Below are 23,845 nucleotides of genomic sequence, written 5' to 3' on the forward strand. Positions count from 1 at the left end.
GATGTGAAAGGAGACAGAGGAGCAGAGAGGTAACTGATAAGACGTGTGTGTGTGTGTGTGTGCGTATGTGGCTCACTGACCTTCAGAAGCTAAAAACAGCCTTCTGCCTGTCAGCAGCTCACTGCCACACTGCAGGACTTTGAGGCAGTATGTCAGGGTGCTGTTGGAGGTGGGTGCGGTGATAACTGCAAATTTTGGAGGCAATGCCGTTGTTATGTTCGCTCACATTTCTGCTCAGATCACCTCGAAAAGTTCAATTTTCATGGCTGGTTGGTTGGCTCGGGTGCACAGTCAAACCAAGATGTTCTGTTTCTCTTTGTGGTTGTTTTGTATCTCAGTGGTTGTTCTGTGTCGCTTTGAGGTTGTCTTGTGTCTTATTTTAGACCTTCATACAAGAAATAATAAGTCTCTTCAAAGAGAGGCTGGCCGAGCTTTTGCCATGTGAGCTTGTTCAGTAATCCATCCATGCCCTGCAGATACCCTGACAACAGGCATAACATCTACAAGCAGCAAGATGATATAGTCTACCAATGAGTCCACCAGATCAAACGTCCAGGCCAGTTGTGTATCAAAAAGATCTCTGGGGCTTTAAAGTAGATCCTATTTGGGGTTCCCTGATGTGAAACCGTTTGGGATCCCCTGATCAGGTTGATCCTGTGCAGCTGTAACAGGAAGCAGTGGGATCAGGGAGAGCTGAGTCAGCTCCATGTGTTACAGCAGGAGTCCAGTTACTGAGAGCTCGGCTTTCACACACACTGTAAAACTTTATTAAAGCAGCTCAGAGCGACGCTCAGCTCGAGGTCAGAGCGACGCTCAGCTGCAGGTCAGCTGGACTGACGGAGAAAAGCAGAGCATTTTACTGACGTTGTTTAGCTGCTGTATTAAGATAAAGATAAAAAGACAAAGATAGAGTCTTTTTATTGTCATTTTCACAGTATATACAGCATTAACAGCATTTTACATACATGAAATGAAACTTGTTCTCTGCATTTGACCCATCCTGTATACATTACTATATACATTAGGAGCAGTGGGCAGCTGTAGCTGTACTGCCCGGGGAGCAGTTAGGGGTTAGGTGCCTTGCTCAAGGGCACCTTGGCAGTGCACAGGAGGTGAAACTGGCACCTCTTCAGCTAGCTAATACACAACCATTGCTTCAATAGTTAGTATCAGTATTGGGACCAGAAGTAATAAAATGCAATGCATGTAAAAATACTGTGAATATATTTGTGTAAGTGTAAGTGTAAAATCATCTATATCTGCCATCTTTGTTGTCGTTCGAACACCGCTTCAATGACCCCTCACTGCTGTAGAAAATGACAGATCTTTAAACGTTTTTTTTCTGTATTCCAAGGAGACAAGTAAGTTCAACCCATGAACCCTCCGCTCTCTTTATGCTCTGAGTGTTTCTTTTACATCCACAAACTCTGCCTGCCACACAAACGCAGAGCTCGTCTGGCAGCATTACAGTTGGTCCTGCAGCCTTTATAGTAAATGTCAGTGTGCTTTATTGCACAGTTGGGCAATATTGTAAAGAAATGACTACAGTTTTATTAACATGCAGCAGAGAAAAGAAAATCAAGAGACATGCCTGAGAGAAGTTAAAATGCAAATTAGTAGTACAAAACAACTTTTAAACTGTGCAATGAATCCAAACAGTGAACACAATAACTGCACAGTCTGACTCAGAGATGAGTTTTTTAAATATCTTTAGGAACCATTTATAGTTCTCTGTCTGTGTTATGTATTTCTTAATTTTTAACAATCATACATACTTATTAGGCGTCTTTTTTGACTGATTCAGCATATTCTCTGTTTTATCAGGTCTATGGTTGTTTTAACTTCTTAACTTTAATCTCCTCTATTGGAGGATAAGGCTGTTTATCAGAGAGTGAAGGCTCTGTGAATATAGCTTGTGTTCAGGTTTTCACCGTGCCCCCATCCCGTTTATTATTATCCCCTTAAATAATAATCTAAACTTTAAAAACAACAATTTCATTTAGTGTTCGTCACAGAAATGAATGGAATGCTGAGATATAGGCTGAATGCATATGTCTAAGTTTTCTTACACCCCTTAAAATCAAGAAGGCCTCAATACCCCCCAGGAAGCTCTGGTGACCCCTAGTAGGGTTCGGGACCCCCAACTGACTTAGACCATCCATCCATGTACTGTATGGTTTTGTTGTGTAGTGCTGTAAAAACTGTCTGTCTGGTGTTCTATATTTCAGTCAACAAACCCTGTGTAAAGATTGAAACATGTTAGTCCATTTCTGAATACTGTCTGACTTCCTGTCTGTGGCTCTCAGCTGTCATTGGTTCCTACTGAAGACATAAATCTTTAAAAACACAAACATACAGTGTCATCATTAAAAGGCTCAGTGACGTCTTAAAACAGCTGCTCACATTAGTTTTATCAAACGACAGGAGAAAATAGTGTATTTGTTGGGGACTATTTTCAGCGGTGGATGAATCCACATTTGGTTCTCTATTAGGGGCAGCAGGACAGTGTAAGTGGGACTGAGTCAAGATAAACTACAGTGTGTGTGTTCATGGTAATGAAGTTATTCTTAATATTGACTTGTCATCTGATAGAAAACCAAACATCAACACATAAATAAACATTGCTATAAATCTAATGCTGGTTTTCCTGAAACGCTGAGCCCAGATCAGCAGATTGGGGCTCATCTGCCCGTTAATCCCACTATTTCATCTCCGCTCCCGGACCTGCTGCTCTGAACCTGAGGAAACAATAAACCGTGGAGCCCAGAGGGATGATGGGAAGCGTCCACCGTCTCTTGCACATCCAGAAACTCTCCAGCACTGTCAGCTGTCCGTGCCAGAAAACGCAGCGTAAATCCACTCTGCGAGCTGCTGTCATAATGACTGCAGATTATCACCACATGGCACCACACACAGAGATGGAGATATTTTTTTCTCTGGGTTTTTGTGTTGTGTGCCTGTGTGTTTGGTATGTGTGTATGTGTGTGTGTGGGCTTGTGTTTATTCCTGTCGTTGAGTATTAACATACTTGTAGCGAAAGCCTTCAGATTTCTGTGTGTGAATGTTTTTACTCTACACATAATACACTACACAACAAAGTGCACGACCAATCTGAGGCGGATGGATTATTTAGTTTCGGATGATTTAAATCACTGAAATGAAAGTATTTAGGCCTTATTTTCAGATTGTACTATTACTGACAAACAGAGAGCACTTATCCAAGAAGCCGTATTGTTGTCAGGGTGATGCAATCTGCAGCCAGAGGTAGGCGGTGTTTAACAGTTAGTTAGTAGTATGATGGTAGGAATAATCATTGTTGATGCCTTTTATTTACTCATGAACAACAGAATATAGAGTTATAACCGACCAGTCGGATGTGTGACAGGGTGTTTGCTTCTAAGCGTGTAGGAGAAACTACAGTGACAGCAAAACAGCTGAAAAAGGCAAAAGCCCCTATCTAGCGGTTCAACATGGTGGACTCTGTAGAAGAGGACCCACTTCTTCTGTAAATAAAAATGCCTCATTCTCAGATAACAAAAACACAATGATTCCTATATTCAGGTGATAGATCCTTCTAAATCTAATGCATGTGATATGCATGGCCGACCATTGCGCTCGATTTTCCACCAAAGTAAAAACTCATTCTGCGTCATTTCAAAGAACCTCCCACCTGTTTCTTCCCTTCCTCCACCTGTGCACCGTACACCAAAATACCACACAGACGGGAAAAGCACCACCAGCTGTTTATCTCCATCAACCAGTCAACTCATACTCACACAAGAAAAGTAGAATTGAAAACATTTTTAATGCAGATGCAATATAGAGTATTTTTACACTGTAGTTTTATTACTTAAGTAAAGTGGATGGACATTAATTTATTCATTTATTCATTTAGCAGATTTTCAAGTTTTTTCTACAACTTCAGCATTTTTTATGAATGAATCCTCCACATCAGTATGTTGTCCTTTGTCCACTGTGTGGATCCGTCTCTTGTCAATATGTGACGTTTGATGACCAGCTAAATCTGCTCCAGCTGAAAACAGCTGTTTGTCTTCCTACATGGCCATGTGACCATGTCATGGAATACTATGAACCACAGAAAGAGAAGCTCCTCGTCAGCTGTTCCTGAATGACTGAGACTGCTGTCAGTGTGAGTGTGTGTGTGTGTGTGTGTGTGTGTGTGTGTGTGTGTGTGTGTGTGTGTGTGTGTGTGTGTGTGTGAACAGCTGCTGGATGTCAGTTCAGCGTAACATTCAGCCAAAAGTCCCTTCACTGCTGTCATTTTGATACACTCTGATTGACCTGTTCAATACTGTATCAATACTGTACTTGTCTTTTGTGTCTGTCATAGTACTAGCTGCAGTTACAGTAAGTGTAGTAGTTACACTAGTAGATTAGTAGAAGGCAGTGTTGGAAAGTAACATTTATTCAAGTAATGTACTTAAGTGAAGTTTTAAGATACTTTTACTTTCCTCGAATATTTCCATTTAATGCTACTTTATATTTCTAAGCTTATGTGACTTTGCTGATCATTATTATTAAATAATAATTATCAAAAATGAATATGTATTATTATAGATAGATTTTATTGATCCGGATTTCACAAGCCACCCTGCGGTATATTAAGTATAAATGAGTTCCACTTTTACCGGCTGAAACATTAAAGAATGAATGCAGAATATTTATAAGTTTGCATAATGAGTGCTTATTTACTTTTTAAACTCCCTTCCAGTCAGAAATCAGTGTTTATTCTTGTTCATGTTTTCACATTCATCTGCTGAAAGTGGAAAGTTTCTCTGAGCTCATTGAACATCTGATTTTAAGGGGCGGGGTCTACCAGCATAATTTGTGACATCACAAATAGTTAGGAAGTCAGTCCTGGTCCAGTGTACAACTTGTACAGTGTTATGTAGAAACTTGAAACCACCAGTGCACATCCACTGAGAATGGACTTTACAGTGAAGGAGGAGACATCTTGTTTCCAGCAGGAAAACTTTAGAAATCAACAACATTTGCATATTCAGAGACTCTGGAATGTTTAATGAGGTAGAAGGAGGAGATGACTTTTTAAGCATTTTAATGTGGAAATTAGACTTTTTTTATATTTGATGCTAATACTTTTGTACTTTTTTCAAGTAAATTTTGAACGCAGGACTTTTACTTGCAACAGATTATTTCTACACTGTTGTATTACTAGTTAGGTAGAATAAAATTTGAACATGACTTCTGAACATGGAAGATCCTTTCAGACATCTGGTATCTAGAGGTGTAATTGCAGATCACAGCTCCCTCACTCCACACTCCCCTTCCAAGTGCAAAACTATAGTTGCTGCAAAACACGAATGCCCCTATCTAGAGCCTGCTACTATAAACTGTAGAAACTGTAGAAACATACACACAACACAGAAGGTAACCTGCGGAGTCGGTAGATATAAAAGACTCATACTAAGTATCATAAAGTTTCTTATTTTCAGGTGATTATACACTTATGAAAACATACCTATGAATATTATATTCCATTTCTGACAATAGATCCCACTGAATGTTACACACTGGACCTTTAATAGCTGTAGGAGCATTCAACTGCATTTCACAGTCTTCATTCAGCTGATGGAGCTGAGCCAGGCCAGTGAATCTAAAACTAATCAACAGCTGCTCTGTCACAGGGGGAAGAAACTCTGATAAACAGTCTTTTTAGACATCAATGATTTAATATTGTGACTTTACTGTTAGTTCTTTTGATACGTTTACTGGCATGTTACTGAGCAAGTAAAATGAGCTGAGGCTGATCTTTCCCATTTCTCTGTGCGTAATCTTTAAATGAGTTCCCAGGATCTGAGTTAGAGAACTGATGCATGGAAATACTTAACTTGGGAAATGAACTACTTAAAATAACTGTCCAGTCAGAGCTGAATATTTGAGTTTTCTGCTCAATGTGGCAACAATACTCAAGCTTCTGTCACACAGAGACCAGCCTTTAACACTCTTCATTTTCTGCGGTCAGAGTCACAGCCAGCTCAAAAAGGGATGAAAGCCTTGCTTAAAGACACTTTGAGTGGGCTGGTGAACTGGATGTCACTGGGAGAATTCAACCTGTGAGCCAGCAGACACTTACTGCAGAGAACTACATGTAAATAAAAAAGCTGTGTCAGAAAATATTAGTTATTCAAATTTGTGTGTTGCTATGGCAACCCAAGCAATATGTGTAAAATGCCTATGTCAGTTATTGGTTATGATGCTTAGGTGTTGACTCTCTTACTTTTAACAGGATTTCTTTCCTGTAAAAATGAAAATTCTGATTGTGAAACATATTGCAAGCGCAATATCTGTCAAAGGGATCACAATATGATTTTTTTACCGTATCGGGCAGCCCTACTATGATGCTTATGTAGATGTTGTAAGAGTCATTTTCACCAATGTCCTGAGCAGAGAATGACGTCACACTCCCTCTGCCTGTGTTGCTATCACAGCCTCTCTGTGGTTTGTTTCCATAGCCGGTCTGCTCCGTGTGCAGCTGAGTTGAGTGACTGTAACTGCTGTTTTTATCATCTACATCTGAATTAAGGATTTATTTCAACCAAACCAGAGATGGTGATTGTTAGAACAGTGGAACAGTCTATGGAGTCTGGTGGTGAGTGATAGTGATATTACGGCAGTTTCTGCTTAAACAAAAAGGTCTATCTCTGTAGGAATACTTTCCATAATGTTGTTGAGAATAACACTGAGAATAACAATCTGAGCCTGTCAGTGTCAAAGACAAGCACTTTTAGTGGACGCACATTGACGGGCGCATTTGTCCTCAGGGATTAGCTAATGTTACATGGCAGCTATAGGAGCCTGTTTCTTGGCTACAATCTCATATAATTCTCATCTTATTTTAACCAAACCAGAGTTGGTTATTGTTGGAAAGACTAATAGAGACAGTTGTGGTGAGTTTTATTTTGTTTCTGTCCAGTCTGTTTGGCCGTAGCGCCCAGCACTGTGGTCTGAGATGCTGGTGCTCTAGTGCGACATCTAGTGGCAGTGAATTTTGTACATATAACTTTTAATGTGTCTAAAGATGTTGAATATTATATAGGGATGCACCCATCTATTGGCCGTACATTGGTATCGGCCGATATAGAATGTATTTTTCCATATTCAAAGTTGATAAGAGATGCTGAAAGGCAGATAAATGAACATAGTCACAACACATCTTTTTGGTCTGGGAATGAGAGGTTTATCATACATATTCTAACTTTACTGTTTTATATAGAGCTGAAACAAATCAACAATTTTAATAATCAATTAACTGTTTCAGTAAATGTGATGATTTGCTGCTCCTCTGTTTTACATCCCTGTAAACTGCTGGATTAAACAAGCAATTTGAAGACGCCATGTTGGGCTCTAAGGAATTGTGATGGGCACATCACACTTGTACATTGAACACATACATTTTTTTAAGTGAAATGTATACTGTAAAAATCTCAGAGCAAAACTTTTGCATCACATCATCCGATCACACCTTGTCAGTCCACCACAGTCAGTTCATTAAACATCCATTTAAACTTCTTCAACACACTTAAAGAGGTGCAGATCTTCTTCCCAATCAATATTAAATTTCCACCTCCTGCACGTTACTTATCGTCACTCCAAATCCTTACAGCAAGGAGATTTGGAATGTCATGGAAAAGCAAACAGAAAATAAATTCCTCCTGCCTCAGTGTCTAAATCACCAACAAGCAGCCAACACAGAGAAGGTCAATGGTCACGGATCACAGCATCCTGACAACAGATGCGGCAAATTCTCCAGCGAGCCCAGAAAGACGATAAAAAAATGCAGAGTGAAGCAGAGACGAGAGCTCGATGAGTGTGTCTATGCTCTATTCAGAGAGACGAGGCTGTGAAACAAAAACCAGCTCCAGTTTTAGGCCTCTGGCTCTGCTTTTGGCCTCCCTGACAAATCCTGGCAGCCGTCACGTCCTGCGGGGGCCACCGGGCCCGCCGGGGATCTCGCCCTGACAGGCTGCAAATGTGTTTCTGAATCACCCACAGATCAGTTTATTATCAAAACCATCCACACCTAACAGCACATGACAGGAAACATCCAGATTTAAAGGACTATACCACTGTTCTCCAAAGTATACCATGTTTTTTTTATATTTCTATAGGTATTGTTATATGAAAAATCAACTTGGGATTTCATTCAAATGCTACGATAATAGAGAAAAGAGATGGAAGAGAACGGCTGTCATCAATGCACAAATCTCATTCTTATCAAATTATTATTAAGAGCTATTTTACATCTGTATTGGTGGAAAAAAGTATTAAGGATATGAAGGAAAATCAGTATTGGTTCCATGTTGGTTAGGTTTTGTTGTTATAGCATTAATACAAACAAATCCAAATCTAAAACATTTAAAATGGAGACTGAATTTGCAGGAATCCACCGGGCCTGAATGAAAACAACCAATCAGAGTCAAGAAAGATAGTCCCAGGGCGTCAAACACAGACGCTGGGAATGAGACTCAACAATCAGCTACCTTCAAGCCACCAGCACAAAACATCTTTCTATCTTTCTCAGCTCTGATTGGTTGTTTTCATTCAGGCCTGGTGGATTAGGAGCACTAGGAGGAGCCTGATTTTTTCTCACATTATCTCTTCTACTGGCATATAGTGAATGTTTCAGGATATATGACAAAAAGTTATTTTCATAGAAATACTGCAGCTTTAATACCCTGCGGATATCAGAGATGACAGGAAATGAGGACATACAACAAAGGCCCCCCCAGCAAAAGATTACATGATGAGCTACTTAAACCCTTTGGCCACCAGGACGCCCTGCCTTGTTGTCTAGAATATTTTTGAAATGAGCTTTTTGATAGAAACAGGTTGAGGTATTCTTACTTCAGCAGCAGATTTTTGTCACTTGTTTTTAAGAAAATAAGACTTTCAGGACAGACATGACTTGATAAAAACATCAACATCTACAAGGCTTAAAACATTATAGTATGCCTTGCAAAATCACCACCAAAAGTATGAAATTAATGTGAACAGAATTGATCGTAGATTGGTAAATATAACAGTAGGCTCACCAGCAACATTTAGTATTGGCTAAGTTTCAGAAACGAGACACATGTCCCTCAACTGAGACCAAACACAGAGACAAACGGTCTCAACTCAGCTTGGAAGTGTGGCAGTTTCTTACCCTGGATATGGTCAGCGGCATGTTGAAGTCCTTCCCGCCCTGCAGCCTGAAGCCCCAGGGGCCGGGGCCGGGCAGTGACACAGTGTAGGCGCTCATTCTTCCAGAAAACTACAAGATCCTCCGAAATGGACAGCGGCGATTAAACCAAATTTTTTAAAAACCCCACAGCTGCTGGAGGGATAGGAGGTAGGGCCGGTGCCGAGTAGCCTCTGAAAGGAGATAGAGAGAAGGATATCAAACAGGTGAGGGAGGAGGAAACAGACCGGACATGGAATTGAAAAATGTGTCGAATGCACAAACCGAAACTCTGAGAGAAAGAGCGGAAAGAAGAAACAGCTGAGGAGAAAGAAGAGGACTTGCCTGCTCAGAGGAGCTGAAGTGACAGCCTCAGAATAGCCAGAGATAGCACTGTTGCATTGTGGGGGGTGAGGCGGGGTGAGGCAGGGTGAGGCAGGGCGGAGGGGTGTAGGGAAAAGGAGGGGGGGTGGACTTATATGGTGTGAAAGGGGACACCCGGTATGCCAGGCTTGCCATGATTCACCGGGGCTAATATAGACCCAGCAGATTCTTCTAGACCCCCCTCCCTCCCTCACCCTCTCCCCTTCTCCCCCCTTGTCCCGTTACACCCAGGGCCTCCCTTGGACCCAATCAGGGGCGACGCCAGGAAACGTCTCATTATCTTCGTGGTGATAAAGCCGAAACAGAAAGGTCACGAGTTAAGTGTGTCTGATAGCTGAAAGGTCAGCAGCAGATGGGTTATTACAGCAAGGTCGCAGGTTCAAATCCTCCCACATATCACTGCCTAAGTGCCCTACAGCAAAGCACACCACAAACTGTGCCAATGGATCGGTAATCAAACACAGGGACCAAACTTTCTTAGGTTTATTTCATTACGTTTCTGAGGTCTTCTCGAGTAATTGATGATGGTGACATAGAGGAAGAGATTGAACAGACTGATACACAATACTTGTTAATAGATTCATTCAGTGTTGGTTTGGGCATGTGGGATTTGTTCATAAGAATAAAAACATAGAATATCATCAGTGATTGACCTTTATAACATTATTTCCTTAAAGGTCCAGGGTGTAGGACTTAGTGGTATCTAGTAGTGTAATTGCAGATCCCAACTCCGTCGCATCACCATTCCCTTTCAAGTGTGAAGGACAAACTACGGTGGCTGCGAAATGAGCGAGAAATGAGAATGCCCCTCTCTAGCCAATTAATTCAATATTTTTCCAATATAGACACTCTCGTGTCTGAGGTTCTACTCCGTCCAGGTTTTTGATTTGGACTGACAAAAAGAAAACCAAATTGTTGCTTAAAGGACTAGTGCGTAGGATTCAGTGGCATCTAGTGGTGAAGTCACAGATTGCAACCAACTGAATACCACTCAGCCTTTCCAAGTGTGTAGGAATAACTACGGTGGCCGCAAGACTCACAAACAAACACAAAAAGCCTTATCTAGAGCCAGAGTGTGGTTTGTCTGTTCTGGGCTACTGTATAAACACGGCAGTCCAACATGGTGGACTCTGTAGAAGAGGACCCACTCTGTAGATATAAACAGCTCATTCTAACAAAAACACAATGATTCTTATATTCAGATTATACACTAATGAAAACATATCTATGGATATTATATTCCATTACTGACAATAGATCATCCTAAATGTTACACACTGGACCTCTATTTATAAATAGCATTCTTCAACTCACAGCACTGATGACAGCAGTCAAACTAGAAACCGCCTGTCTGTACACTGACAGATGTACGTCAGGGAATGGTCTTTTATTCTGGCAGGTGCTAACAACAGGTGAGAATTCCCTGTCCTAAACACACAAACACACACTGCTGAGCTGTCAGCATGTGTGAGGTTTCATGTAATTACCATAGAAACATTTCTGTCATGACATACAACCACACAACACAAAAGCCCCCTTGTTACGGCACACACATTCAACCTTTGTAATCGTCCCGAACTTTTGTTTCATTTGTTCATGTAAATATTACACCCCATCCGTGTTTCAGACGCAGCGACAAAGACACATGGAGGGGAGAGTTGAGTAAATCACCGTACAGCTGCACCATCTTCTACATGTTCTTCTTCTTCCTGTGCCAACGGCAGAGTAGAATATTTGTGCAGGTATATGCCGCGCCGCCAGGTCCCGAAGAATTGCTTCTTCAGTACCTACGAGTACCGTTCATTTTGGTATCGACTGGGTACCGAAGTATCGGTTCTCGTGACATTCCTAGTAACAGCTAGCTCCACCAATCAGAAACGTCACTGTTGCACTGTGGGTACTGTAGTACTTCTCCATGAGATCGCAAATTAAACATGTTTTTTTTTCTTTAAACAAGATTGATATCATATGGGCTTTGTGTCGATCTTCAGCTTTTCCCTATCAAAAAAGGGAGGAAAAGGGGCAAAAAAAAATTTAAAAAAAAAAAAAAAAAAGGGAGGGGAAAACCCCCCAAGGGGAGGAAAAAAAAAATAAAAAAAAATCCCCCCCCCCTAAAAAAAAAAAAAAGGGGTTTTTTTTAAAAAAAACCCCCCACTTACCTATTTAAAAAAAAAAAAAAAAATAATTTTTTTATAAAAAAAAAAAAAAAAAAAAAAAATTTTTTTTTCCCCCCCCCTAAAAAAAGGAAAAATGGCTTTTTTACCTAATCTAAAAAAAAACCCACCCCTTTTTTGGGGTTTTTGGTTGGGGGAAAAAAAAAAAAAAAAAAAAAAAAAACACAAAAAAAAAAAAAAAAAAAAAAAAAAAAAAAAAAAAAACAAACAAAAAAAAAAAAAAAAAAAAAAAAAAAAAAAAAAAAAAAAAAAAAAAAAAAAAAAAAAAAAAGAAAAAAAAAAAAAAAAAAAAAAAAAAAAAAAAAAAAAAAAAAAAAAAAAAGACCCAAGGCGAGTATGTCGTTTTAAATTAATAAAAAAGATCTATACTTTCACCACCAAAAACATCATCAACTCATTTAACTATTTTACTAGAGTTTATCACAGATCCTACCACAGGGAGCAGAGGGCCGACTGCTAACGGGTTTAGGGTCGCACCACTCAAGTCTGCAGGGGCCCCCAGAAGAGCACATGCACACAGCAGACCAGTGCCAGTGGAAAACCATAAACCATACCATACTGACCATCAAAGTACAATTGTTTACAAGTGCTCACACATTCAAACTCAACTGAGACTAAACCTGCACCAACACTGGTCACAGATTCCGTTTGAATATTGTGCGTCCTCTCACTCCTCTGCCAAAATGTCATCCTTAATAATGATGATTAAATGATGATGTTGACATTTAAAAGCATTTAATATTCACAGCATGTGTAACATGTTTCTGTTGAGCAGCAGTGAGGCAGGCAAAGGGTACTCTGAGAGACTGACAGGCTGCTCTGGGATCAGCCTGATCTGCTCAGGCCGTTATATCACCAGCTAAGTTTAGACGACTTTGTCACAGCGTGAAATCTGATGGAGACACCGTGGAAAAGAGTCTTCCCAGGGTGCAATGGACCAAGTCAAAATGTTGCTACTTAAAGTCATGTTTCCATTCAATTTAATTCAATTTAGTTTCATTTGTATAGCACCAATTCATAAATAATGTTATATTAGGACCCTTTTCAAATAGAGCAGTACTAATATTTTAAAAACACTGTACAGCTTGAGGTTTAACAAATGTGTTGAATACAATTAAATATTTGTGCATAACTTACTGTTTGCTAGCTAACAGCTTCACCTCACACACTGTTGGTGCATTGTTACTTTTTGTGACGCACCGCCGTCAAAAGCTGTCATTCAGTGGAATGACCCCACAGGGACCCTTTGATAAGACAAAATGGTCATATCGACAAGGGACTGATGCCATTTTTTATTTAGAATATTACTCAGTTATTTAAATTCTGACTTAATTTTATCATTTCTAACCTGATATGCTTGAAATAAAGTATCTATGTATTCGGCAAAAAAAAACTCTCCTCCAGGTGTAAGCAGGAATTTTATAACTCCAGATGTATCTGCAAACTGACCTACTGCAGTCATGTAATTGATTTTAGAGAGGTAGACTCGTAATACTAAATACTACTTAATATTGAACCATAAGAGAATCACACCATTCAACATTACACGTTCATCCAGCTAAAAAGGCTGCTTAGGCCTGGAACCACTGATAATATACAATTAATGGATGCAGCTTCTGAGCTTCCCAATCTCTAGTTTCAGTCTTCTTCCATACAGCATGATGTTCATTTAGTAACTGATGGTCCCATTTAGAGTAAAATAGACCATAAAGCAGGGTATGCTTTAGGGCGCGGCTACCTTGTGATTGACAGCTCATTCTCAGAGTCTACTCTGAGTCCGTCCAGCTCAACACACCAAACTCAGATCAAACTGTCAAACTAGAAAGTGCTGATCAGATATGGATCCAGATTCTGTTACTGCGTTGACTATTGCTCACCTAAAATCTTATCAGAAACCTATTCAGTGTACCTGGAATGATCAGTAATGTGACCAGGGAAGCCACCATTGTTTCCTGCTACAGACGAGTTGAAACTAAGCGAAACCAATAAGAGCAGAGCAGCTCTACTCGCAGTATGTCACTGCTGCTGGCTGCAAGTAGACAAAATGGCAGCGGCTGTAGTTCTGAACTCAAGGCTTCAAAACAGTACAAAACAATGGGTGATGTCACAATTTGGTTGGTCGGTCAGTAGTTCCTTGATTTAATTCCTGTCCCTCGGAGGATGAACCCTTTAGATCCGGATGACCTTTCCACTGAGGACACACTACTGGGAAGACTAAGAATAAATCAGGATGTTATTTATTCATGTTGTGGCTGTAACGCACACGACAGCCTCTAGAGGACCCTAGTGCAGATTTAGACTGTACGTATTGTTTTCAGTTCACGACATTTCGGAGATTCAAGTTTAGAAAACAAACTGAGTGAAGTTGATGGCACGACGTGAGTCAGTGCTCGCTGCCCTTCATAGAGAGCAGAGGCAAAACCATTCACAGCTATATGAGGAGGGTGTTAAATAGTGTGCGTGTGTGTGTGTGTGATGAAAGGGGAGGGTGGTGTGATAGTGGATCTCTCTCTCAGCATTAACAACACATAACTGACCTCAGAGCACTTGTGAATAGTTTGTTATTTTAATCAGCTTCTTAATTGAGCTGCCTTGTTACGTTAAAGGTCAGTTCAGTAAATAATACCGACATGTACAGTCTGATACACACAAACTGTTATACCATTATATGTTGGAAATTCTTTATTTTTGGGAATAACCCCTTAAGATGAAACATCTCGTTTTCAAGGGGTCCTCAGTGACATAAAGTAGCGTGTGATATCAGTAGATTACTACTGGTGCATTAATGTAAAAGCAGGATTTTGCTGTTGTAGATGGTTAAGATGGAGCTCATTTTCAAATATTGAAAACTAATGATTATTGTACACATTATTTTCATAGGTGTTCATCTGCTGATTAGTATTTCCTCCATTGATCCTGAAAATATTGAGAAATGATGTCACAATTACCCAGCGCGACACCTTTACAATGCTTGTTTTGTCCAAACCTATAAATTATTACAAATACCTTCAAATCATTCAGAGGAAAAGCAGAAAATGTGAATCAGTAGCAGTGGCTTAATGCACATACACCATCAGATTTTAGGTTAGTTTTTCTTTTACTACTATTAGGCCTATGTTCTATATTATGTAGTTATGCTCATTCTATATTCAGGCCCAGTTCTACAAGGGGCCCAAAACATGCACATTAGCTTCAGTTTAATATTTTGAACCCTATGAATAATAAAAGCAAAGATGGGAGGTTTGGGAGGATTGTGTGTTTCCATTGCGACATTTTGTTCCATGTATGTACAGCAGGGCATCGTGCAAAAAGGCTGGCTGAAGGTGAATAATGATCAGCAGGTACATTGATTGATAAATACTCAATCACACATCTGCACAAATCTGCAGCCAAAGACAGCTGACATCAGGTAGTTGCTATAATAACCATAGAAATAAAAAACTGACATTGATTTGGTGAAAGAGGTTATATCAGACCGACCCTATTTTAGCAGTAATTCTAATGTTTCTCACCTTGAATGGTCACTTAGTAATTATTGTTACACATCATCATTTGTACTGCAATGATAGAACATGAGACACTACTTATGCTAAAAATAAATTTGGAAAAGAGGCTATGATAAACCCTGGTAACCGGACGTCTCCTTCATAAAAAGCAGAATATGGAGCTATAACCTACCCGTCTGATGTATGTAGCAGTCTGAATGATTACACTGTAGCAGCCTGCTGTCGTTTTCAGCTGATTTGATGAAAGTAATGACAGTGAAAGGCCTGCATTACGGCAGTGGATTTATATATGAGTCCTGCTGTTTTCAGATGCTGCAGGGATTTCATAAAGTGAAGAAGAAGCTTTTCAGTATAAAGCAGCTGTGGACAGCAGATACTGTAAGAAGTGGCAGACAAGTATATTCAAAGTCTGACTATACACCATCAGCAATAACATTGTGAGCCCCTGGGCACCCTGGTGGTCACAATGTTCTGCAGCCCCAGACCAACAAACTGCTCTGCAGTGTGTTCTGACACCTTTCTATCAGAACCAGCATTCACTGTTTCAGCAGTTTGAGCTACAGTAGCTCGTCTGTTGGATCGGACCACACGGGCCAGCCTTCACTCCCCACATGCATCACTGAGCTTTGGCCCCCCATGACCCTGTCTCCGGTTCTTTTCCTTCCTTGGACCACTTTTGATAGGTACTGACCTCTGCAGACCGGGAACACCCCACAAGAGCTGCAGGTTTGGAGATGCTCTGACCCAGTCGTCCATCACAATGTGGCCCTTGTCAAAGTCACTCAAATCCTCACTGCGCATTTTTCCTACTTCTAACATCAACTTTAAGGACAAAATGTTCACTTGCTGCCTGATATATCCCACCCACTGACAGGAGCCATGATAACCAGATAATCAGTGTTATTCACTTCACCAGTCAGTGTCAATTTATTAGGCAGGACATCCTTTCCCCTATGCTGTAATTGCGCTTCCCCAGGGACGCCCCACTAGTCAACACATGCTAACTCAGTGGTCCCCAACCTTTTTCCTTAAGGGACCCCTTTCCTGTCCTTTATTAAACTGACGACCCTGACTTAATGACATATTTATGGATATTTCATATTATATTCAAAACTGTACAATGAACCCAAACAATGAACTCAGTAACTGCAAGAAGTTAGTGTAAAAGCAGAGATTTGGATGAATTTTGAGCAGATTATTTCCTGTTATATAATAAATAAATATTTATACAATTCTCTTTCTATATTATGTATTTTTTTATTATGTCTAACAATCATACAGATCTAATAGGCTTCTTTTCTTAACAAATTCAGCGCTTTCTTGTCCCTGACACTGTGTATATATTTTTTGTTTTAGGAAAACTGTCATAATAAAAAGAACACACCATTATTAAAAAATGCATAAAATCTGCATAAAAAAGTTTCTAGTTTCTGTTTTTTACGCAACCAAAACATCTGCATTTATATTTATCACAGTCCCTGTGACATCCAACACCATAGCCCTCAGCTTATGTTTACAACACTGCTATTAGCAGTTAGGGGTTTAAACACAGTAAAATCGATACTATATCATACAACAAAATATGACGATACAATATTTTACACCTCTACCTTTCCTAGCACACCTTAAAATCAAGAAGCCTTGCGACCCCCAATGACGTTTTGGTGAACCCTAGTGGGGGTCCCGACCCCCAGGTTTGGAACCACTGTCCCGACTGCAGTGAGTCCATTTTAACTGTAAAAAGTGATATAACTGATTTGCTGTTGAAACCTGTTCAGTCAACCTATATGTTAAATCCTTTAAAAATATCTTTGGACATTTGGATCTTCTCTCCTCTCCTCCATAGACATTAACTTAGAAAATGTCTCATCTCGTCCACTCAGCTGTTTAATTGGGGCACAAAAGCAATAAACAGGTAAATAATGTTGTGTAAGTCAACAACTGCCTTTAAAATACACATTGTTGAAAATATATTCAAATATAAATGCTAAAATCAGCAGTAGGCCTAAAAGCCAGATTTGGAGATATGTTGAAGATACAGATCTTTTCATTTCAGGTGACTGAACTAAAACTAAATATCAATACAAACTAAAAACAGGGTCTATTTTGTGTTTTAGTTGTGAATGAAAGGCCAGTGTTCCTGTGGTAAACTGACGGTAGTGTTCACCTCCTATCTCAGGTGATCTGCTGACACCGCCCACCTGCTCCTGTTGCTGCTTCCCACACCCTGCTCCGCCCAGCAGGGCCGCTCCGTGCTCGCAACTCAGCGTACACCCTGGAAACAAACAGAATGTGTGAGACTTCCAACCTGCTCAGCTCATCTCAGGCCCGACAACTGCACACAAAGCAGCGGATTCAGCGGGTGAAAGTTGTCGGTGTGACCCAGGCCGACGGAGCGGTGAGCCGGGCGGGCGGTGCCACTTGTTGCTGCTGGTGGTGGTGGTGGTGATGATGATGATGATGAAGGGATTAGACGGGAGAGAGCAGAGGCACACAGGCTGAAACAGGTGGGAGACAGTGTGGAAGGTGAATATACCTGCCGACGCTGTTTCTCTCCCTGCAGCTCCGTCACACACCGACCGGGACAGCCTGCGGTGATACGGGGATCCGGCTCCGGTGCCCGGCCCGGGCAGAGAGCAGGAGGGGGGTCGAGGGGGAGGACGGATGGAGGGGGTGTTAACGGTGGATTTTCATTAGCAGGGTTTTTATTTAAAGAGGCAGGAGTCAGCCTGAAGCAGCCGGACAGTGAACAACTAAAATAGACCCAGGTTACACTGTAAAACCTTTTCTGTTAACTTACAATGTTGAGTTAAATGGGATCATGTTTTATGCAAATGTTACATAATAAAGGCTCCAAAATCCACTTACTGCAATGAGTATCTCTTTTAAAGCACAGTCACAGAATGGAGAATGATTTATGAAACTGCAATGACTAATCAATATCTGATTAAAGTAGGCTAATTAAAATAAAATGTTTTATTCACCCTTCATCCATTTGACAGTGTGTGGCCTATCCAAACTATACTGCTGTTTCAAATGCCTATTTGCAGTCATAGAAAACACAGTGTGTTTGTCTCAGAGGTTGACAGACACTGCTCATCAATGAACGCCTCTACAAACCAACACTGTGGTTATTTTAGTCCTTTTCTGTGAGCTAGTTTGACATTTTGGAGAAATACACGTGTTCGCTTTCTGGTAGGGTTAACCGTTCGATGAGAGGATCGATACCACTGACATTGTACAGTTAATATGAAGCTACTGCTAGACATTAGCTTAGCTTAGCTTAGCATTAAGACCAGAAACTGAAGAAACAGCTTGTACAAATGTAACAAAATCCACCTGGCAACACCTCTAAATCTTATTGAATAACACAATACATCTTGTTTATTCATCATCATTCATTATCATCTGTACAAAAAACAAAGTTTAAAATTGACAAGTCGCCATTAAACAGCCCATAAAACAGCAAATCATGTGTGTTTTGCTATATTAGGCCTATATAGGTGTTTCACAATGAATACAGTGAATAATAGATATTTATTTAGAAAAAATAAATAAGAGAAACAGTAAACGAGTAACAAATCTACAATAAATCGTCTTCCCCGTTTTCAAACATCAGTCTTTCAGAACAGAAACTTTAATACACAATAACTATTATAACAACAACCTGCATTTATATTCTGTATCAATACTTTATATTCAACTGTTATTTACTGCATCATAGTGTACTTTCTGCATTGGGATGCTAGGAGGAATTAGGAAAGCAGGGACACTGACATACAGTAGAGGTTTCTATGGAGGCCTCAGAAAGAAGGTTTAAAAGCTTAAAGACCTGTGAGTGAATATAACAACTATTATAAACTCCAAATATTGAAGCAGGTTTGTTAAAGCAGTTTTTATCTACTGTAAAAATTTCTAAATGTCCTCTTCTAGAGTCCGCCGTGTTGAAATGCCATGTCTCAGATTAGAGACAGAACAGACTAATTAGTGGTGCTAGATTGGTCCGTTTGCATTTTTGGTGTGTTTCATGGCCAACATTTAAGGGGAGGGTGAAGCTAGGGGGTTGCAATCTACACTGCTTTATGCCACTAAATCCTACACACTGGACCTTTAATCACAGATAACATGGTGTCATTTAGCAGCTTAAAAAGTTTGTTTCAGTTTAACAGTCAGTTTACCAAGAAAACTTTTGTTCAGCTTTATTTAGCTCCTAAAACATTTTGATAAAGGTTAGCTAATGATTTAGCTTAGTTCTGCTAGGCTAATGGATCGGTTTAACAGATAAATATGTTGTGGTGCTGTTAATGATTTTATTTTACTTTGACTTTAACTATCAATTAGGTAGGCTAATGCTTTAATTTAGCTATTGAACAATGTGTTCGCTAACAGCCCATTTTTGCACCTACAACAACTTGATGCTAGCTAACGACTCAAATTTAGCCATTAGCCACAACTCCTTTGAACAGCTCAGTTCTGCTTAGCTAATGGTTCAATGTTAGCTAAAGGTCAGTTCACCCAAACACTTTGACAGAGGTTAGCTAATGATTTAGCTTCATTCCTCTTCCACAAGACTGTGGTGATTTGGAGCTAAACGGCTAGCTAACGGTTCAGTTTAACAGCTCAAACGGCTTTGTTCAAGTCGACAAACAAGTCTGTTTATAGAGCTTCTTTCTGTTTTAGCCAACATTTCAGTTTAATCTGGTTTTCTTCAAATTAGCTTCAGGTCTTTTGAGTTGGTTGAATTGACGTTTCTCTCCCAGCAGAAAACTTCATGAGTCATAAGTAATCGTGTTATTTTACAGAAACATTCAAACAGACTCTTGGGGAATGTACATATTACATCTTCACACAGGCTGACAGCTCAAATCAGCTTATCAAGCTCTGTGTTACCATCAACAATGAAGTCCCTTTTCACCCCCCTTACTAACACCAACAACAGTACAATCACATACCACAACAACGTCCTTCAGGAAAATCTACACTTTAAATATGTAATCAAGAAAAGTAGCAAAAGAATCACAACCAGAAGAAAAAACACAAACGGAACAACACCAGAACGCAGGGAAACCTCTAGAAACATTTAAAATATCTGCTTTCTTAATAAAAGTGCTTTTGCAGGCCACAGACCTCTCAGAATTACTGAGATAAGGAGAAATATCTGAATAATTCAACGAAACATTGACATTTTGGAAAAGCCTATCGATTGTCATCATATCCAGGCATTAACCAAAATTGATATCAAATTAGTGGACGGGAAAGGGGAACTACTAGCCTAGCTCCATCAAAAGTGGAAAAATATTTAAAGAATGATGGCAATGATTTTCCAAAATAGCGCACAGTTCTTTTAAACATTATGTTTGAATCTAGTTACCTTCCTTCAAAAGTCGATTTTATTAGATATTGTCCTTTTCTCCTGCTATCTAAAATGTATGGATAGTGTTGTCATCCTCTAGCCAGCAGTTCATTAATGTTGGAAAGCAGAGTTTTCTGTTTCACTGCAGAGTGAACAGAGTGAACAGGTCAGCAGCCAGCTGGATGAACTCTACGCAGTTGAAACACAATGCTGCTGTGATTCCATAATATTCAGGTATCCTTTGGTATACTTGTAGATTTGGTTTTATGGGTTGAAAGATAATCTCCAAATCCATTTAGAGTAAATGTTTGCAAAAAAGTTCAGTTTTGACATTTATAACATTTTCCATTCTTTGTTTAACAGACTTTGACTGTTGGCTAACCCCCTTAGTGACTGTTGCTACTTTTGTTCACTTGCATTTTCAGTTTACGGTGATATCAGTTGGCAGACTAACGACCAAAATTCACATTCATTGATTCATTGAATTGAATTGAATTTTTTTTCTTGTATGATTCGTATATTTTTGTGTGAATTGTATATTTTATGCACAATGCACCAAGACAAATTGACCGTATGTGTAAAAACCTACCTGGCAATAAAACAAATTCTGATTCTGATTTTAAAATGCAGGAGAGCAAATTTGATCAGCTATAGCTAGGTAGATCATTTATGGTAACTCCATGAATTGGTTCAAAACAAGGTGTTTTTAATGTTTGAAACAAGAACCATGTAAAAACATCTTCATATGCACTGGCTGGCTCCATATAATGCAAGGAGACTAAAGCTAAAGCTAACAGGTGCAAGGGAAAACTCCATGTAAAAGACATGGAAATAAACACCATTGTTTTTTATTGCAGTGTAGCACTTGCTACTCCTTAGCGTAAGTATGAAGCGGAAAAAATGTTGAATCAGATTGCTTACACATACGAACAAGGTAGACACAGTATATATTTATGCATTGTTGTTCGTATATTTAACCAGTATGTTTCACAAGAGAAAAGGCTTTAAGATGAAGACAGTGTTTTTGTTAAATATAAGACTATCATGGATTACGAATTGGCTGGGTTTGCTGGAGTGGAAACATCACCAAATCTAATAGTAAAGGACAGAGCCGCTAACGTTATTGTAACGCTAACTAAATGCCCCTAGCCTTGGTAGTGACACTGGGTTATTACTGCTAATAATTTAACATGCTATGCATTACAGCTCAAATAAATACTTGTTCATCCCTTCCTTACACTTTGCTCTTATATTTTCAATTCTGGAGAGGGGGTTAGCGGACGGTCAATTGGACGGCCTTTGGTTTTCCAATTGAAACTTGGGTTTTTGAATTTGGAATTTATATAGTATCTCAGCTTACTCATAGAGAACCATAAACAACTTTAATCTGTTGCATGACTCTGCAGAGGACTGGGCTGGAAAAACACAGATAAATAAATCATTAGCAACAGGCGACAATAACACAAACAGGGCTTTTAGAAAATTTGCATAAAGTGCTGAAGAAAATGTCCATCTGAAACACAACAAAACATTTTCTAAAGGGCTCAGGCACCTTAACCTGTCTCAGAGGAACTAGCCTGAAGAGAAAAATACAACAATAAGAGATGTTATTGAACCCTATGTCTATTTGCATTTATCTAATCAGGGACAAGAAATAAGGTAGCCTACAGGAAAATCTTCTTTGGGTTAAAAAAAAACAGATGCTTGTTTGGCTTCAGTACAATAAGGAACAATTCAAAGTGAAAGGTCCTGCACAGGGATACACAGACACACAGGTGTTATCATTTCATTTGCGTGATTAGAGCTCGTCTCAGGACAGTGCAGGCGTTCTTATATGGAGACTTTGTACTACACTACCTATACACAGAGGTCTAATCAGCCAGAATTACTAAAAAACACCTGTGTGGGTGTGCAGGGCTTATTATATTACCAAAATACCAGTAATAGGGCTTTACAGGTTAAATAAAACAATAACCAATCATTTACAGCATTGTAAATACACTTTTTTAAGTTAGTATAATGTATGACTGTACTTTTGTATATCAGCTGATTCTGGTTCCAGTCTACAGTATCCATGGCAACAGCCGTTCTTTGACATTTACAGAGTAATTCTGTCTTCTCAACCACTAAATGTTACATTACAAGACACCACTATGCTCACTCTGTTGTGGGCCTCGCCCCCCTCTGCACACACTGCAGATCATTTATTCAGATTTATACATTTCAAAGGTAATGATTTTTTTGGTTTTGTATGTTTCTGAGCTGCGTCCATGTGTTTGAACTCTACGCTTCTAAATATCGGACTGGACATGAGCTGGGCGAAGGTCTGCGGGCGATCAGCTGGGAGGGCGGGGCGTGCTGTTGTTTGAGGTCTTGGGGCGGGCGGTGCAGGAACCTTTTCGTCCAATGGGCAGGAAGGGGCTGGACTCAGAGGTAACAACGATGCTCGGGATTCGACTGAGCGCACCTCTGATCCCGTGTCCCTCTGCAAATTCACCGCTCTGGAAAACAGGAAAACAGCCGTTATCTCATCATTTCATTCTTTTTTTGTTTTTTAATCTTATCAACATTGGGAGATTGTATGTATTTTTCGGTCCATGTTGTCTTTTTTATCAGGATTGGACTTTTTTCCACTTTATTAACAATAAAGTGAGCAAGAATTAGGGTGAGGGGGACACAGGAGGATGGACAGTGACATTCAGTGCTGGGGTGCTTCTCAACCAAATGCCGCAGTACTTTCATTTTTTTTATTTTACTTGAAAGAGCCTGTTAAAGCATGTTCATAAACATTTTGCTTTGTTGGTAAGCTTACTATAATTGCTTTATCACTCTTATTAGTGATGAGTGAAATTTGCTATGTCGTGCTCACATACCATACGATTTCTCTTACAACATTCAACACTCCACCTTGGCAATCTCTGACCAATCAAATCTATTGTTACATGTCAGCTAGAGTGGTAGCAACAGTTACTGTGAATTGCTATCAAAAGTTTATGGGCTATGATGCTCCAACCTTACATTTTCAGGGTCCTCAGCATCTTGGAAAAGCTGGAAATTTAAAGATAAGATTTCCAGTCATGGAAACACCTGGAAATTAATTAAAATGACAATATTTTTTTTTACCAATTTTTAATTTTAGCTCCTCACTCAGATTGCCTTAACCTGGGTGCGTTTTTATTGTTGTTGCGGTTCTTGACACTTCAAAGTGGGTTCACCAGATGCAAAG

General features: G+C 39.7%; 2 protein-coding genes across 13 annotated transcripts in view; both read right to left on the minus strand.

Moving 5' to 3' along the window:
• Positions 1 to 17,911, minus strand: part of LOC127376541 (LIM domain-binding protein 3) — a 59,601-nt gene extending 41,690 nt beyond the window's left edge. For 4 of the 12 annotated variants that reach the window (XM_051423620.1, XM_051423595.1, XM_051423579.1 and 1 more), the window contains exons 1-2: positions 9,488 to 9,595; positions 9,188 to 9,396 (exon numbers count right to left, since the gene is read on the minus strand). In XM_051423620.1, coding sequence (XP_051279580.1) covers positions 9,188 to 9,283 — 96 coding nt within the window. In that variant the 5' untranslated portion in view covers positions 9,284 to 9,396; positions 9,488 to 9,595. Of the gene's footprint in view, positions 1 to 9,187; positions 9,397 to 9,487; positions 9,647 to 17,433; positions 17,542 to 17,574; positions 17,676 to 17,802 lie in introns of those variants that run through there. The other 8 variants (XM_051423586.1, XM_051423569.1, XM_051423547.1 and 5 more) reach the window with 7 other exon arrangements.
• A 711-nt stretch (positions 17,912 to 18,622) lies between these two features.
• LOC127376667 (melanopsin-A-like) overlaps positions 18,623 to 23,845 on the minus strand; it is a 63,347-nt gene continuing 58,124 nt past the window's right edge. The window contains exon 13 of the mRNA XM_051423783.1: positions 18,623 to 23,120. Coding sequence (XP_051279743.1) covers positions 22,956 to 23,120 — 165 coding nt within the window. The 3' untranslated portion in view covers positions 18,623 to 22,955. The remainder of the gene's footprint in view (positions 23,121 to 23,845) is intronic.

The sequence above is a fragment of the Dicentrarchus labrax genome, unplaced genomic scaffold (assembly GCF_905237075.1).
Source record: "Dicentrarchus labrax unplaced genomic scaffold, dlabrax2021, whole genome shotgun sequence".
Taxonomy (NCBI): Eukaryota; Metazoa; Chordata; class Actinopteri; family Moronidae; genus Dicentrarchus; species Dicentrarchus labrax.